The sequence below is a fragment of the Trachinotus anak genome, unplaced genomic scaffold (genome assembly GCF_046630095.1).
Source record: "Trachinotus anak isolate AG129_WGS33_773 ecotype Australia unplaced genomic scaffold, CSIRO_AGI_Tana_v1 ptg000014l, whole genome shotgun sequence".
Classification (NCBI taxonomy): Eukaryota; Metazoa; Chordata; class Actinopteri; order Carangiformes; family Carangidae; genus Trachinotus; species Trachinotus anak.
Window position 1 is genome coordinate 698,069 of NW_027273865.1, and position 16,898 is coordinate 714,966.

The window sequence follows — 16,898 nt, forward strand, 5'->3', positions numbered from 1 at the left end:
AACAGGCTGGACCTGCAACCTAGACCACAGTTGCAGTTTTAGGTGCTTCGTGTAACTTTCTTTTACTTTGTTTTAATTTGTTTGTTTTTCAGTTGAATGTATTTTAATCGGGTATGTTTTTAAAGCAGGGACATGTTTAGTCCATGGGTAGGAACTAAGAATGATTTTGTTTCACACGGTACGGGTACGGCGGGCAGTTTAAACTGCCGGATGTGACGTTTAGAACAAAACCGTTCAGTTGTTTCGGTTGGAGTTCAGGTGGTAAACAAACAAGTTAATTTAGCCTCTTTCTGGAAATTCATTCAGCCTTTTCATGATTACTTCGCACTTGCTTTACGTTTTAAATGTTTACTTAAAATGTCTGACGTGATGGTGGCAAAGCTAGCTGCTAACGGAGGAGCTACCTGCTATTCACTGTTGGCAACCGTCCGCCGGCATATTTAAAGAAAATGAAGAGAAAAGTGGCCAAATTAAGCCTGAGCCCCAACGAAGAGGCTCGGATAATAAGAGAGGAGCATGAAAGAAGAAGAAAACTGCGAATACAACAGGTAGCTAATGGTGGTGTCTTGGTTTTCTGCTTCACTTCATACCAGTGATTTCTGATTAACGGACACCATAGTTAACGCATGAGGGGTGTTTCCTAAAGAACGATTGCCAGATAACTCAGGTAGGGTTGCTGCTAATGATTATTTCCTTAAGTAAATCGGTCGATCATCTAGTGCAGAAAATATTAAAACTAGTGAAAAGCCATTCAAAATCAGCCAGAGACCACTGTGATGTTTTTAATGTTCAAAGCCCAAAGATATTCAGTGAATTGTCAAATATGTTACAGAAAATTAATTGAGAAATTTTAACAAGTCTGATGTCTCGGGTGAAGTGTTATGTCTCTGATGTCTCTTATTCAAAGTCATGAACGACTTCACTGAGTCTGAGTCACATCAGCTCTGATTGGGTGTTTTAACATTTTTGACCTGGTTCAGTTTGTTAGGCTCATTCAAGACAAATATTTATCTTTATGAAAAACACCCCTCTTGAAAGTTTTCAATTTAACTGAGTATGCATTTACAGTATATTTTCAATTGACACCCAGGTGCGGGAGCAGCAGCGAAACATTGCACTGCAGATCCGCCAGGCGGTTGAGCAGAGGCGTCAGCGTGAGCTGGAGCAGCTGGCAGAGGAGCTGAGGCAGGACTGGGAGCGACAGCGGAGGGAGAAACTCGACACACTGCAGAGGCTATACCAGGAGAGCATCCAGCTTCTCGGCCAGGGACACAGGAGTGCAAAACAAAATGTAAGATAAGACTGGTCTAAAATAATGTGGCAGCTATACTTTGCCAGAGTGTCTGTAGCTGGATGAAGATAATACACCTGTCAATATTGAGCTAGATTCTCCATACAAATGACATCTAAGATGAATTTGGAGAAGCTGAAACTGAGATGATCAAAGGCCAAACCAAGAAGAACATCTGAAACCAAAATGTTCATAACCAGGACATGATGATAATCTCACCAGTGTCCATATCACTGAATTTGTTTGTGCCATTCTTGATTCATTTTAACAAGGAACCCGATTTGGCAGCCATAGCTCAGAGGGAGGAAGAAAACCACACCAAAGCAGAGGAGCGTTATCGAGAAGCCCTGAAGGAGCTGAAATCGCAGAGGATGAAAGACCATGAGAGGCAAAGCCGGTGAGCAGCATCACAAACATTTGCTTGACAAGTGTTTGCACGTTGAATATCATCAGAAAATAGCATTAAGTCTCTTCCTTCGTTTTCTCTAGATTCATCAATGCCAGGAAGAAGGCACTACAGGCAGAAAAGGAAAGATCAGCAAAAGTGGCCAGCCTTCCACCTCCTCCCCCAAACCCCTTTCAGGTGATTCGCCCAAGCAATAATATTAATGACACTGCTTTCCTGACAAGGTTGGCCTGACAAGCCACCCGGATTTACTATCTTTCATTTTAGTTAATGGTATGAATAAGTCTGGCCAAGTGTCTTAAAGGTGACACATCACAAGATGTAGTCTGTAGCCTGATTATCAGACTGAATTGCCATAATGTATCTCTTCATTATTCATTACTCAGTTTGAATCCCTAAACAAATTGGAAATGTTAATGGATTGGAAAGGTTAATCTGTGGATTCAAATGATGTTTACAAATGATGTAGGTTTTGGATTAGGCTTGATTTCTCTTTCTATTTATTCTCCCAACACACAAATAAGCCTTGTTACCAAGTTAGTTAGAAAGTACATTAAAGAAAAGAACAAAGAGAGGAAGAGAAAAAGTGCAAAAGAAAGAAAGTCACGCACATAAGTCAAACAACATGAAAACCAAAGCATCTTTATTCATCTGGTCTCTATTTCATTTGTTTTACTTACTAAATGAAAAAGCACAGATAGCCCATACTCAGACAGTGTGCTGCTGAATGCTGAAATCTCACTGTGCATTTGTAATGTATTGCAAATATCAAGCACGTTTGACAGGATTCCCTCCTAAGGCAGTTGGGGTGTTGACTGTTTTACTGTAGGCCTCCATGTGGGACTGGATTAAAACAGATGTATTGAGTAATGTCAGTCCACTATCAGTGAAGCATTGTGTTGAGAGTCTTTGTTCTGGCTATTTCAGTAAACATGACATATACATCCAACAGTATGATATGTTATCATTTGTTATTGTACATGCAAATATCTATAATCCTTCATAATGGTATAATTTTATTTACATAACATAATGGAGATTTCACAGTAAGCAGGGCTATCCATTAGAGTGTCAGTTGGCCTGATTGGATCCTGTTTATAAAATAAACTTAAGCTTTCGGAGTTGCATAGTTTAGGTTCAAGTCAAGGTAACACTGTCTTTTCTTGTTCAAATAGAACATTGACTCCAGGAAGCCACATGTAGTAAAGAAATCTGATGTAAGTGCCTTCGCTGCCACGCATTACCACATGTCTGAGAGCACAGTGGATAGAGAGGTAGACACGCAGCAGGTAAGCCCTCTGATAATGATGACTATATGCACTCAACCCCATGTTTTGTTATTCTCCCTGATCATAGTTTTCTAATCTGTTGTGTCTGCAGCTTAATGCCCATGAAGAAGCTGAGCTGGAGGCGAGGAGACTGCAGGATTTACAGAGGGAGGAAAAGAGGAGGAGAGAGGAGCAGCTTGAGAAGGCTCGCCTCAGGGGGAAACAGGCTCTGAGGAGGGAACAGCTTGTGCAGGTACAAGTTACCTGTTACTGATAACAACATTTTTCACAAACAAACATTGTTGAGTGACAGCAGGACAACAGTGTGCACCAAAGACGGAAGACCAATCATTTAGGTGATAAAAAGCATTGCAGTGGTTTGTATTACTCGGGAAACACCTAGGATGTTCTGTCTTTATGATTGACACATTTGTCACATAGAAACAGAACGTCAGGTGTCCAAAAAAGGATTTAATAGTAAGATAAAAAAAGACTTCAACTAAAGATGTTTAATAGTTTTGTCTCAGAATGCCAAGGTGGAATGGTTCTTCTAACAAAAGACAAGAAATGTTTAGGGGGAATATTTTAAGTGCAGCTCTTTGCGTCTGATCTGTTTGGTCTCCTTTAGGATCGTGAGCGCTTGCTTGTTGAACTGGAGCACATGCAGCAGACAGACCTGCTGAGGAGGAGACAGCAGGTGTCGCAGATGCCTCCTCAGATCTTCCAGCCTCTCTATAAGAGACAGGAGACGAGGGAGGACTTCCAGAGGGACATGGAGTTTGCCTTTGAGGACATGTATACTGGAGAGAGGAGTAAGGACTGTTCAGTGGTGCAGTATTGTTTTCTGAATATGTTTTGTTACAAATAGCCACAAAACAAGTCTGTGCAGTTTTGTTTAAAATCAGACAAATAATTTTAAAGTAGCTAGAAGGTGGCACTCAGTCACTGCAGTGTTTCACATCTTCATTGTATTGAGCTTTATTTGTTTTGTCATAAAGCAAATTGACCACCATTCAGATAGCAAAATGCCTCAATGCTTTTTTTTTTTTGAGATATAGCATACAGGTATAGTCTTAATGAAGCCTCTTTAAACCCCGACTTTGTCTGTTCCCAGGGGTTAAAGGTGACCTGGTGGTCCAGCTGGTGCCTGAGCCTCTGCCAGCTCTTTCCACAGGCAGCCAGGACCAAGAGTTGGACATCACACTGGATGAAATCACAACACCAGGAACAGAAAACACACAACGTGATGCTGAACAAGAAGCCGCAAGCACGGAGCAGGACACCTTTGCTCAAGGTGAAGAGAAGCACCAGATACACATAATACCTAAATTCATGACGTTTTAAGGGTTCTAACAAGATTTTGTTAAAAAATGGCTTTTACATTTTGGCATTTACACAAAATCAGTACACAGGTTTTAGTTTGCTTTAATGTGTGTGCTATATAAATTCTTCTGATGGACAAGCATCTCAGAGTTACCAGCCTTGAATACAGTCTGACTGTCTAATGCAATAATTTTTACCAATCTAGAACTGCATTCAGTATATTTCTTTATTTGCAGTGGAACCCTCCAAACCTGCCCCGAGACGGGCTTTGAAGAAACTCCTGGATCGTATCAGGAGCCAGAGGAACCAGTGGACTGGCCCCAACAGGCGTGTCCCAGCAGCCGATTCACCGTCTGTCTTCACCGATCAGATCCCAGAGCGGGACACAACCATCGAGACCGGCTCTTTGACCAGCGAGGAGAAGGACAAACGGCCCACCACCGAGCTCCCTGAGCCTGCCCATTTACCACCTGGTAACTTATTCACTTGTAAAAAAAGAATAAATTCAATTTTGATATTAGATGATCTTGAGATTTATCTGCCCTTTCTTTGGATTTTTTTTAACTGGGTTTCATTGTTTACTTAATTTTTCCCCTATTGACACAGATACTTACCTGTGCCTTTGCACATTCTGTATTAATATTAATAATAATAATAATAATAATAGTAATAATAATGATTTTTCTCAGGATGTTACAAATATTTTTTGAATATTTTCATCTGTTTTAAAGCATACAGTCTTACTGACACTGAGTTATATCAGCTGTTTTTTTTCATTGTGTTTAATTCACTTTCAACATTTTGTTTTGCTTTGTGTTTTTTCTTGTATTCAATTCTATCAGCATTGGAGGCAGCAGAGCAGTCAGCTGTAGCAGATACTCTACTTCCTGATGCACTCGCAAACAGAATCCAAGAATTTGAAGAGGAACGAAAGAAAAGGGTACGTCCTGTTCATATGATACAGAGCAGGAATTATTTTGTACACTGTAAATGTAGGCATGAACACTATGTGCTGCCATTCAAAGGTAATCAGAAGGGTTTAAATACTGTTTAAGTACTGTATATCCAATATTTACAGTTGTTTGATCACATTGTAGAAACATATTGTGGAGACACTAGAAAGTGAGTTTTTCACTGGAAATATGATAAATCTTTATCTCCCTCACTTTCTTGTTTAGGCACATACGCCACAATTGATTACAGGTAGTCTTTTGGTATTTCAACAAGTTTGAAGACAACAAACAATTTCATTTTAAGAAGCAGAAAGTTCAGAATTGAGTGCTGGGTTTTATGTCACTCCAAGGTAAAAGTAACCTGTTCAATCTAATACAATCCCTGATAACAGCCCAGTTTTTTCAGTTTTTGTTGATGGTTTGAACAAATCCCCATATTCTATATTCACTGTACATTGAATCCTCCCCCTGCTTCCACTGTTATCCCAATACCACGGCGTTTTTTGTGATTGGTCAGAATTTACAGATCCAGGTGCCCCTCATTACTTAATTAGCCCAACCTCTATCTAAAGCAAGAGTGTGTTGGGTAGGGTTTCCTCCTTTTCAGAGGAGACTTCACATCTCCTTAGCTTTTTCCTGCTTTGAAAAATGTTGCCTTTTTGTGCAATAAAACAGCCACAGACTTTGGCTTGATTCCCTGTTTTGGGGCAAACATACTGAAGGTTTTCTGTAGTAAAAATTCGAAAGCAAAGTGAAGTTGAGTATAATGGGGACTGGTGGATGTTGCACGTACATCCAGCAGAGGAACACAGGAACCTCACTCTCAGATGGCGGGGAATTCCTGCAGAGAAAGCTGATTGACAGAAGGAAGAGGCACAGGTCAAGGAATACCTGGTTGTTCTGGTCCAGTAACTGGACAGATTTTAGTACATAGGTTCTCACTTTTCAGGCAAACCGGAAAGTCTCAACTTGAATTATCTGTATGGCAACTGATGCCTCAAATGCTTTTTTTCCTTCCTCTACTTTAAATTAGATATTGGGACAATATTGAAGCTCTGCTAACTGGGTTCAACCGTCTAGGTAATGTGTGAAAGTTTGCAGCTTGGCAGTAGTCACTGTTTTTAAACATTTCCTTTTTGTTCAGGAAGAGGAGCTTGAGAGGGAGAAGCAGCAGCAGGTGGTTTTGCTCCAGGAGCTGGAAGAGCAGAAGGCTGAACTGGAGCAAATGCTGCTTGAGGCTCAGCAGGAGAGAGAACATCTGAAGGCTGCTATAACCCAGGAAGTGCCTATTAACCAACCAGATATACCTGTCCATGACCAGGAAGTCACCTCTGTCACCCTTGGTCAAGCCACTGAGGTTGGTTAAGTTTTTTAACGTTTTCCTTAGTTGTCCATTTTCAGATTTCTTTATATGGTTGTTGGGATCAACATTCAAGTTAATGATCTGGGCTTGGTTGACGGATTTGTAAGTGTGCTGCTTGCACTGACTGAGTTTCTGAAATAATAATTTTTGGGGTCAAAATCTAATTTGACATTTAAATGGGAAAATTTATGCCATTCTGAATATTCCAGTCAAATTCCAATTTTTACAGGAATAGCTGAGTTATCATTTAAAATATTGTATGTACAGTGTGTTGAGCTCAGTACAGTTACTCTCTGTACTCTGCAGCTTGAGCCTCCTACAGGTGAAGATGACCACACCAGAAGGATTAGAGAATACCAACAACGACTGCTGGAACAAAACAGGTGTGTTTAAAGCCTGACAATAAAATACTTTTTTGTGATTGGATTTTGAGATTTTCACTTTCACCACCTTTCCCCAGAGTTATTATTGTCAACAGATGACTGAATAATTCACCAATCTTATGTACTGTGTAACATTTACCTTCACTCTATTTACCACAGATTCATTATAGAATGCTGTTTCAGGGGATCTAAGGGTAGAGTGTGTCATGCTGTATAGATTTTACAGCCACAAATTTGTGATATCAGGAAATAAAAATAAAATTTTAAAATCTTTGGTCACCTTTTTATTTTAGAATTCACCAGAGATCAGTGGAAGTGGCTCGCCAGCGCCTGGAAGAATACCAGCGAGCTCTGCGAATTCGTTACAACATGACCTCCACATTGATGCTGCCGGCTGTTGTGCCTCCAGGCCTCAGTCACCCACCTCTGCAAAGCACTCAGTCTGTGCATCCTCCAGCTCCTGTACAGTTCCCTACAACTCCTGCAGTGCCAGCATGCCTCCATAGTAAACCACAAACCTCTGTGGAAGTTCCCACAAGAGAGTCTGACATGCTGGCTTCACCTCCCCATCTTCCTGGCTCCAGTTGGAGTGTTGGCTCCAAGTTGCTGCCGGATGAAGTGGAGTCTAATTTGAATAGTCCCAGGAACCAGAGACCAGACACGACTGCTTGGCTGACTGACGATATAATGGAAAGAGTAACACAACACCTTCCTGAGAGAGTGAGACCCTCCTCACTCCCCACAGAACCACTGCCTTACAGTGTGTCCACATCACATCACTCAGCTACCATCCAACTCCACCCAACCTCTGATCCCATCCGAGCCATCAATCCAAGCATCAGAGATGACGCACCTTTGGTTTCAGGCCATGCAGCAGTTAAGCCTAGGACTTTGTCACATGGCTCCCTGCAGACGCGGTCACTGAGCTCCAGAGGGGATGACATGGAGAGGCAGAGGCAAGAGCTGCAGGAGGTACAGAGACGGGTACTGGAGCAGAGGGAGGCAGTGGTGCTGCAGCAGAAGCAGCAAGAAGAGGAGAGGCAGAGACAGGAAGAGCAGCGACGGCGACAGGAAGTGGAGATGGAGCAGATGAGGCGGCAAAAGGAGACTTTACAGGCTCTGATTCATACTGATGCACAAGTAAGTCTGAGAGCTATTCCTGTGCTGGTGTTTGTTACAGTTCAGTAGCTTGTTTCCACACAAATCTAATCTCAAAAAGAAGCTATAAAGCAACAGCTAAATACTGTATGTTTGGGCCTCTTTGATTCCAACAAAGTGCCCTTTTTTTAAATATTGCAAAAGAAATACAGCACATTGAAAAACAACTTTCTTGTTTTCCCATTTTCTCACAGCAGCCAGTCCTGGAGGCTGACAGTGAGGTGTTGGTTTCAGAGAACATCGGTCAGGCTCGCCTCCGATTACTTGTGTCCCTGCTGAGAACTATAGAGGAGTCTAACGGAGGAACTTTATCACATCTAGAAGACCCTCTGGAGAAAGATGGCCTCCCTCATCAACTGCCATCTAGGAGGGGCGAGACGGGTAACTGATATGTTAGATTGTATATAGCTTTTTTTTTTTTTTTTTTTTTTTTTTTTTTTTTTTCTTCCCCTACACACACAATTTCTGTTTAATTTCAGAATGGGAAAACTGTTTCTACTTAATTTATTCACCCCTTCATTTTATATTTCTATTTATGACCTTTTCAAAAATTGCTTGCTGATCTCTGGGATAAGTGCCATGTTGCCTCCTGCTGTTTTGTTCAGTACTGGTTATCAAAATTAGTTGGATTTGGATTTACACATTTGCCATTAAACTCCAACTCATAAAACACTCTATCTTGTTTTTAATCCCCTAGTGACATATGATGCAATAATAGCACTTCCATTACAAATTAAATTGCACACTCAAACACTCACTTTTCATCAAAAGTTTTTTTCAAATTTTCTATTAAGACCCGATCGCTGAGACCAAAGTTCCTGCAGGTCCTGCCCCAGTGTCAGTCCTCCCCTCAGGACTTCTCCCTCCTCCTCGAGCAGCGAAGCCCCCAGTGACCCGAGTCAGGCTGGGAATCCTGGAGATGATGACTGAACAACATGAGCTCAGTGCTATTCAAGAGGTGGAGACACCAGTCAACAGCAGCCAAATCACAGGTCAGCTCAGCCCAGAAACACAAGTAGGAACATGCTGTCATCCCTCACACAAACCTTGCTTCATGCCATGGAGAGGAATAGGAGTTGATTAGATTGTTATTTCCTTTCTCCAGGCCTGGAGGATGGTGTGAAAGTTCCCTCTCATGCTGTAGACTGGAATCCACAGGAGGAGCCAGATTTGTCTGATAGCTCTAACAGGGCTCTGCAGACAGCCTCTGTGTCCAGCAGTGAGCAGTGGACTGCTGAGAGACCACCCAGCAATGGAACAAGCTCAGAGAAATCTAGTCATCTCATCCTAAGAGAGAGACTGTTAATGGGGGCAGAATCTTCAGAGTCTGGTGTGTAGAGGGCAGGTGAAAAGTGATGAGATAAAGAATCCAGATTGGGAGGAAAATGAATAAAGGTATTTACACTTGGTTGAAATATTGTTTTCCAGATTCAGCCCTGAGAATAATCTCAGCACTTTCCTCTGACTCTGGGCGAGGAGCTGACTACTCTGGTCCTGCAATCACAAGCTACAGATCCCCCACAGAGGTAACCTGGCCAATTGAAGATGTACAAAACTTAGTACTCTTTTTCCTTCCTTTTGTGGCAAACCTCTACAGCACAGACTGATAGAAAGCTACAAGAGAAGGAACAGTTTGGTCAATTTGCAGTGAAAGAGCATCTATCTGCTCTCCATTCGAGACAGCCTTTCTGTTTTTGTTTGTCTCATGTGCAGTTGTAACTGGAGTGATGTTTTGGCATTGATTATGCCTATATTTATTTTGAATAGCATCCATACAGACACCAGTGATGGTTCTGTTACATTTTTAGAAAGTGACAAGAATGTCACTGCATAGTGTTTACAGTAATTAATGCCCTCTGAGGTTCACATGAAGTGGATCAATGATGAAAAGTAGCCAAATCTGAGTCCTTGGGCTGTATCTGTCTCAGCCGATGATTATGCTTGAGAAGCTTTCTCCTTCTCCTTCTCTTTTTTTTTTTTTTTTCTTTTTCTCTTTTTTTCCTTTTTCCTTTTTTGTGTGTGTGTGTGTGTGTGTGTGTGTGTGTGTGTTTCTGTATACTGAGCGATGATGTAAAATAACTGTACCTGAAATGTATTTAATCAAAATACATTTCATGATGGTTTCTACACTTGAACTGAGCTCAGTGAATCTATGAGCATATGTAAAGCAATACATCATTTCAAAACAATTGCTTTACCCCCCCAAATATTATGGATTAATATTGACCGTGTGTGTCTGTGTCAGTCTCCTCATGGGGCTCCTGATTCTGACTGTCTGTCATCCACCACCATTTCCACCGGCAGCTACATCACCACCGATCCTGAGCAAAACACTGGTGAGGAACACGATTGTGTCTTGTAGTACACTTTGCTTTTGTCATGCATTGTTGGTGATTTAGACCATGAGGTTGATTTGTACTTTGACTCTCTAGAATAATAGAATAGAAACATCCAAAAAGTATCCAGGTCAGAAAATAACAGAAATTATTTAAATCACCTTACATGAGTTGGCTTGCTCCTCATTATGAGGTAGAGAATCTGATAATGTAGTTTAAAATTGGAAACATTATTGTGGGACCTGTTAGAATATGCTTCAGCTCTGCAGACAGCTGGACCAGGATGCTGCAGATGTCTATCCATCTTAAAGGTTCCGAGATGCTGTTCACAGGACTCACACCGTCTATATTCACCAGACAACATGTTAGTTGTGTTTCTAACTTTGTTATAGCCTAAATCTGTTCTCTTTTCTTCTCCCACTTCTTCTTTAGATAAATCCCCACCTGTCGGACATTGTGAGGAACAAGGACGAGGAGCAGATTTACTCAACATCTCCTCTCCATCCGGTCACAGCTCCTCTGTTAAGGACAGCTCGGCTGCAGGACATCCTGCTGTGGCTGTAGACTCTCTGTTTAATGACAGCAGCATCCAGCGCATTATTGACAAATACACAAGGGAGCTTAACATCTCCCTCAGCACCGCTGGGAGAGCCACAGGTATGCTACACATAATGCATGTTTATTACAAGAATACCCTTTCATTTGTCAACTTGACAGATTAATAGCAGTTACCACATCTCTGCCCTTGTGTTGGGTGCAAGTGAGATGGTCCAACCGTGGCTGAAAATGTTTACAGCTGTTCATAACAGCCACATTCAGATTCACAAGACCAGATGTGATGATACAAAAGTGACACACTTCTGCACACCAGGCAAACTGCTGTGTGACGTGTGTGCTCATTTAATTTTCTGCTTTGGAAAGTTAAAATAGTTGTAGCTTCGCACATAACACCAGGGGTGCACATCCAGCAGTTACAGAACAACATTATCTTTCATTTGGATTTGTGTTTCTGGTCACCTGATGAATGGAGCGCCAATATTGACCCTCTTTAGGCTCTCTTTTTGGTTTCTCCCGACCCCTGAAGGAACTATCTGGCTCTTCACCTGTTAAATGCTCCATGATGTTGACAGTTGTCGGCTAACTGTGTGTGTCTGCTGTTTGGTGCTGAATGGGTAGTGTACAGTAGCCTTTTCTCAGAAAACAGCTGGAAATGACACTATGAGAGCGGTGAAACAGTGGTGAAGTCACAAGCTGGACAGTTAAAGATGAGCTGAAAATCACTATAAAGCTTTGTAAAGCTTAGAGGAGCTGCAGAGTCATGTGATAATTCTCTGCAGGTTCATCACTATGAGTGATGTTGTACTAAACCACCAACACTTCAGACCAAAACGATGCTTCATTAGCCATGCCTCCCTCCTCCCTTTGTGATCTCAGAAAGGTGTTGTGAAGCCCAGGGAAAGTGCTCACTAAACACACAATTAGAAGTATAACTGAATAAAGTTACATGGCAAGAGCCAACAAAAAAGTGATCCAGCCTCAACCATTAGCCCATGCTGGCATCGTCATATGTTCTATGTAGTGATGGCAACACTTGTCACACAAATACATAATATCTCCAGCCAGTAAATAATGAAAACAGCCAGAAAACGGCCCTTCAGCAGCTCAAAGGCTCTGATTTCGCTTTTCACCTGAATGCTGCGTACTGCATTATACCATCTTGAATATGAGTCGTCCCTGTGTCTTTATAAACATGTACACTGTTCATGTTTAGTACAGTGCCTTTTTTTTTTTTTTTCTCTCCTTTTCCTCTGCAGACAGTGAAGGCTCATATCTGGAGGAGCCTGGGTCTGCATTTTCACAGCAGTCTTTGGTTCAAGACTCGGAGAGGAGTGAGGAACATGAACACTCTGCGGGATGTCGGTCTCTCCCCTCAGACACAGCAGGGACACAGACAAGTGGCCTGGTCAGTCACTCACAAACCATTTAGGAAATATTTTAACTTATTAAGAATCAACAGCAATAGACTTGTACTTAAAGGCGCTGTCAGCTGTATTGTACCGTATATGCTGTGCTGATTGAGTGGGCCATGTTAGTCCAGCTGGAAGTCAGTTATCTGTGGCGTCATTTTAAAATGCCCAGGATTCAGTTGATGTTTTGCTTTACCCACAGGAAAGGGACAGTACAACCAATCCAATCTTGGAGCATTTCTCAGGTGAGGTCCCATCACAGGCTGAGGAGCAAGAGCAGGACTCTTTCAGGCCTCTGGTTGGCCAGCTGACAGACCAGTCATCCTGTTTCGTTGCCGACCAGAGGGACGCGACCATGGAGCAACTGGTTGGTCAACCATCGGCTCACTCGTCCATGATTGGTCACCTTCCAGGCCTGCCGGTTTCAATGGGCTTGGATCAAGGTGGATGGGATTCCACTCTGAGTCGGATGATTGGTCGGCTCTCCCATCAGTCCAGCTCTCATTGGCTGAGTGGTGGGCAGGACTTTTATGCTGGTCAGCTGATGGGGCAGATGGCACTGGAGCCATCGAGCACATGGCTAGATGGAGGTCAGGAGGAGAGCCTGATGAGACCGCTGGTTGGGGAGCTGGATAATGATCAGCACAGTGGTAGCTCAGGTAAAAGAAGGGTTGTGTGGGGGAACTACAACATGCAGTAAGGCTGTTGAATTACTGATGGAGAAGAGAGAATCCAACCTTCTACTGAGTGTCTTTAATAATCAGATGATGGCCATTTGTCAACTTTGCAGTGTTTTTATAGTTAAACAATTAATGGATATCCTGCATGTCACTCCCCCTCTCTGTCCAATTTCCTGTCACTCTTCACTCTCCTGTCTAAAGGCTTACAAATATAATTAGAAAATAATGTACAAAAACATAAAAATGAAGTAATGTTTCAAGAACGGGTTCTAACCAACAGTCCATTTAATTGTCTTACCCTCTTTCTCCAAGTGAATTAAAGGTTTTGAGTTTGTCAACTCATCTGGTGTTTATAGATGAAAGTACCCATGTAGACCGTGGTGTCTCATCAGAGGCCAGTTTGCTGTCACACCCGGCATTGCCTCCTGAAGCTTCGTCACACAGTGCCCCCACCCCGGGTATGAGTCCAAATTCAGGAGGCCAGATACTGCAGAACCAAACCAGTGCAATGGACATGGGCCCAGAGAGGACTGAAGGTGAGGCTGGGGTGAATTTCTAAATGGCTGAGGCCTTGTTTATTGTGGTTGTATCAGAGGGAGAATATTGTCATGCACAATATGTGTAAGTGTTGTCTCAGTTTGTAGCGCAACCCCAGAAGTTTGATTTACTTAAAAAACATGAAGCAGAAAAAGAGTCATTCTTTTTCACTGCTTATTTTTGAGTCAAAGGCAACTATCTTGTATTTGCATTTCTTACCCAGTTAGAAATTACTTGTGTTCATGTTTATCACCCTTTTAGTTTTTCCAGGCTCAGACTCATTCCACCCGCTACTGGCTGAGGTCACCCACAACGAAACAGTCGACCCCTCCATGACCTTTCACCTGCTCGAACACAATGTGCCTAACTCTCCTGAAGGACAGCCAGCCAGTGGGGATCGCAGTGTTTCCACGCCTTTTGAAGAGTCTGAGACCCACTCTGATCCTTCTGTTGAGTCTGAACGGTCACCTGAACGCCTGCGAACAGAGAAGCCTGCCTTACATGAATCCTCCCAGTGCCAGCCCCAAGAATCTGTCCTCATGTTGGAAGACACCATGAGGACACATGTGGAGCTAACAGCTCTGAGTCTGTCAAATTTATCCATGTGTGACGATACATCTGTTCTGGGCGTCCCGCAGCCAGCAGGAGGGGCTGCAGAAACAAACTGCTTTTCTGAAAGGCCTCGAGATTCAGTCCCATTCAGTGACCTTTGTGCTGAGGAACTGAAGTCTGAGCACGGTTCAAACCTGAGGAATGATATTCCAGTCTCACATAAGATACTGGTATGATTTTCTTGTTTCTTGTTCACCTTGGAAAACTTTGAGAAAGAAAATATGTTTCAGATATTAACTGACCATTGCAGTCCCAAATCAAGAGCTGCTTATTAAGAACACTTCCGTCATGCAACAACTGCAGGTCACAGATTGTTTTGTGAAATTACATGTTTTTAAAAATTGTCGTCTTTTACTTTTCTAACAATTGTACTATCTCAGTGGTTGATTTGTGTACTTGTCGTCTTTTCTTGGATATTAGGACGCAGCCGGTGAGAAGGGGATCCTGGAGCAGTCAGAGATAACACTAGCAAGCCTGACAGACACCACACTGCAGGACCAAGAGACAACCATCACTGAGGAAGAAGGAATTTGGGAAGACAAACATCCAGCTGGGGTGAGGGAGGAAGGACAGAAAGGCCAAGAGACAGAGGTAACTGTACATGAATATCAGTCATTCAGTCTGTGTTGGTTGTAAAATGCTGTGATTGATGGTATGTACATGACTTTTTGACTTGAGGTTGCAGGTGTCTTTCTGATCTCTGAAAATGAAACTTGTCTCCTACAGAGGTCAGACTCCACACTGTTACCAGAAGAGAAGGTTGAAGACGAGGACCAAACACATCCAGGTAAATCACAGCAGTGAATATGTATAACTTAAAATATGATGCTGTCAGGAGTGCAGCATGGGTGCGATCACTGACTAAACTGTGGGGAAGCCTGCTTCTGATTTTAAATATGGATGTGATCAGGAACAAAAAGGAGCAATATTCAACATACTCAACCAAACCAAATGCATCTAAAAAATCTCATTACTTTTTTCTTATTGCATTCTTTTTTTAACGTGTGAAAAGTAACCCCTTCATTCTTTCCCTTCCTACATTTAGTGACATTCCTGGAGTTTCAGTGGGGTCCTAGCAGAGGCCTGCAGGAGGTCAACCAGCAGAAACGCAGAGCTCTGCTCCAGAGGTCATCCCGCAGGATGGAAGACATCAAGGCCAAAGGGGCTCTTGCCAAGATTCAGGATGAGATCCAAGCTCCATCTGAAGCCAGAGAGCAATCTAAAGCTGAGCAGTGTCAACCAGTCACCTGTAAGGCTAAGACCAAATCAGAACCTCAACATAAGACTAATAAGTCAAAGGGAGGACAAACTGAGCAGCAGCAGACTGAGAAATCTGGCTTCATCAAGCAGAGAAAGCCCCAGCTTCCCCCACCAGGTATCTGAACTTTATACCATTTCACACTTTGATTCAAATCACTGCATTTGTATTATAGGTGGGGAAAAAAAGACCAACCTACACAGGCTCACAATGTAGAGCCTTATTCTAGGTTTCCCCTTTTGGACATTTGCCCTATTTGAAAATTTTACTGTTTTGATTTGTCGATATGCTACTTAAGAAACTTTAAAACTAATACCAAAGTCGCAGTTATCCATGCTGAAATTGTACAAAACAAATATACTACTTTAATAAAAAAATTTTTTTTTTACTATTTTTTTTGATCAGTTCATCTTTTACTCACTCAACTATTCACTGTAACTGAAATTTTGGTCAGATGTGGTCAAATTTTTCATTCCCCTGTATATACATGCCATATGACCATGGTGGGCTCTGTACTGTCTTGAGTTATGACTTGTTTGAGCAAAATGAGAACCTTAAATGTCATTTGAATATTGGCCATAAATCGGTGCCTAGTTAGCAACTGCAGTGGTTATTAACCTAGAAAATTCAACCAACTTCCATTTTCCTGATTCTGTCAGTGAGCGATTCCAGGCTGAAAAAGGTGGATGAGGTGAAGATCTACACACCAGAGCAAAGGAAACAGGATGTTTCCAAGATGCACCAGAGAACTCAGAGGTACTGCAAGAATATTAATGGCTTTTAAATGTCTACACTGAACTGTGAGTAAATATTCCCTATCTGTACAGACACTATGCACCAAAACAGATGTGGCTCTTGGTGTGTCATTTCCAAGCAAAGTCCAGAGCTCTATCAGCCGTAGGTTTACACAATTCAAGAGTCAGATGTAGAGTTGAACCAAAAACAGGATTTACATGCATTAAATCTAAATGATGCAGCAATTGTTTCTGCAGATTGTATGAGCAGCTGGAGGAGGTGAAGCAACAAAGAACAATCAGGAGCAGACAGGAAGCGTATGCGAAAAACAGACTGAAGGCCAAGGAGTTCCACAAGGTAAGAAAAAAAGACTGTTGTAGTAGTTGCCTGAATATGGAATTTGAGGTGATAAATATATATATATATTTTTTTTTAAAAAACCATCTCTTCACAGAAAACCTTAGAGAAGCTTCGAGCCAGCAGACGCGGCAATGACAGACTTTGAATGTGTTTTTTTTTGTTTGTTTGTTTGTTTGTTTTTAAACTTCTGTACATTTAAGTTAATTTGTAAAGTTTTATTAATAAAGCAATAAGTTATTTGAATCTAATTTTGCTCTCAAAGTTTTAA

The 16,898-nt window shown here is 42.0% G+C and overlaps 1 protein-coding gene across 3 annotated transcripts; it reads left to right on the plus strand.

Moving 5' to 3' along the window:
• The first annotated feature begins 181 nt into the window (after positions 1-181).
• cep295 (centrosomal protein 295) lies at positions 182-16,873 on the plus strand. Of its 3 annotated transcripts, none has more exons than XM_071495731.1 (29): positions 182-548; positions 1,091-1,291; positions 1,564-1,688; positions 1,781-1,874; positions 2,873-2,986; positions 3,078-3,218; positions 3,594-3,777; positions 4,080-4,259; positions 4,525-4,761; positions 5,131-5,228; positions 6,386-6,598; positions 6,911-6,987; positions 7,281-8,127; positions 8,340-8,526; positions 8,940-9,137; positions 9,251-9,475; positions 9,574-9,671; positions 10,391-10,481; positions 10,914-11,138; positions 12,296-12,444; positions 12,651-13,107; positions 13,485-13,664; positions 13,927-14,447; positions 14,698-14,868; positions 15,004-15,064; positions 15,323-15,652; positions 16,195-16,291; positions 16,528-16,627; positions 16,725-16,873. In XM_071495731.1, exons 1-29 carry the CDS (start codon positions 450-452, stop codon positions 16,773-16,775), a joined length of 5,751 nt encoding a protein of 1,916 aa, XP_071351832.1. In that variant the 5' UTR covers positions 182-449; the 3' UTR covers positions 16,776-16,873. The 3 variants fall into 3 exon arrangements, with proteins under 3 accessions (XP_071351832.1, XP_071351834.1, XP_071351833.1); XM_071495733.1 differs by having other exon boundaries at positions 8,970-9,137; XM_071495732.1 differs by having other exon boundaries at positions 8,343-8,526.
• The last annotated feature ends 25 nt before the right edge of the window (positions 16,874-16,898 follow it).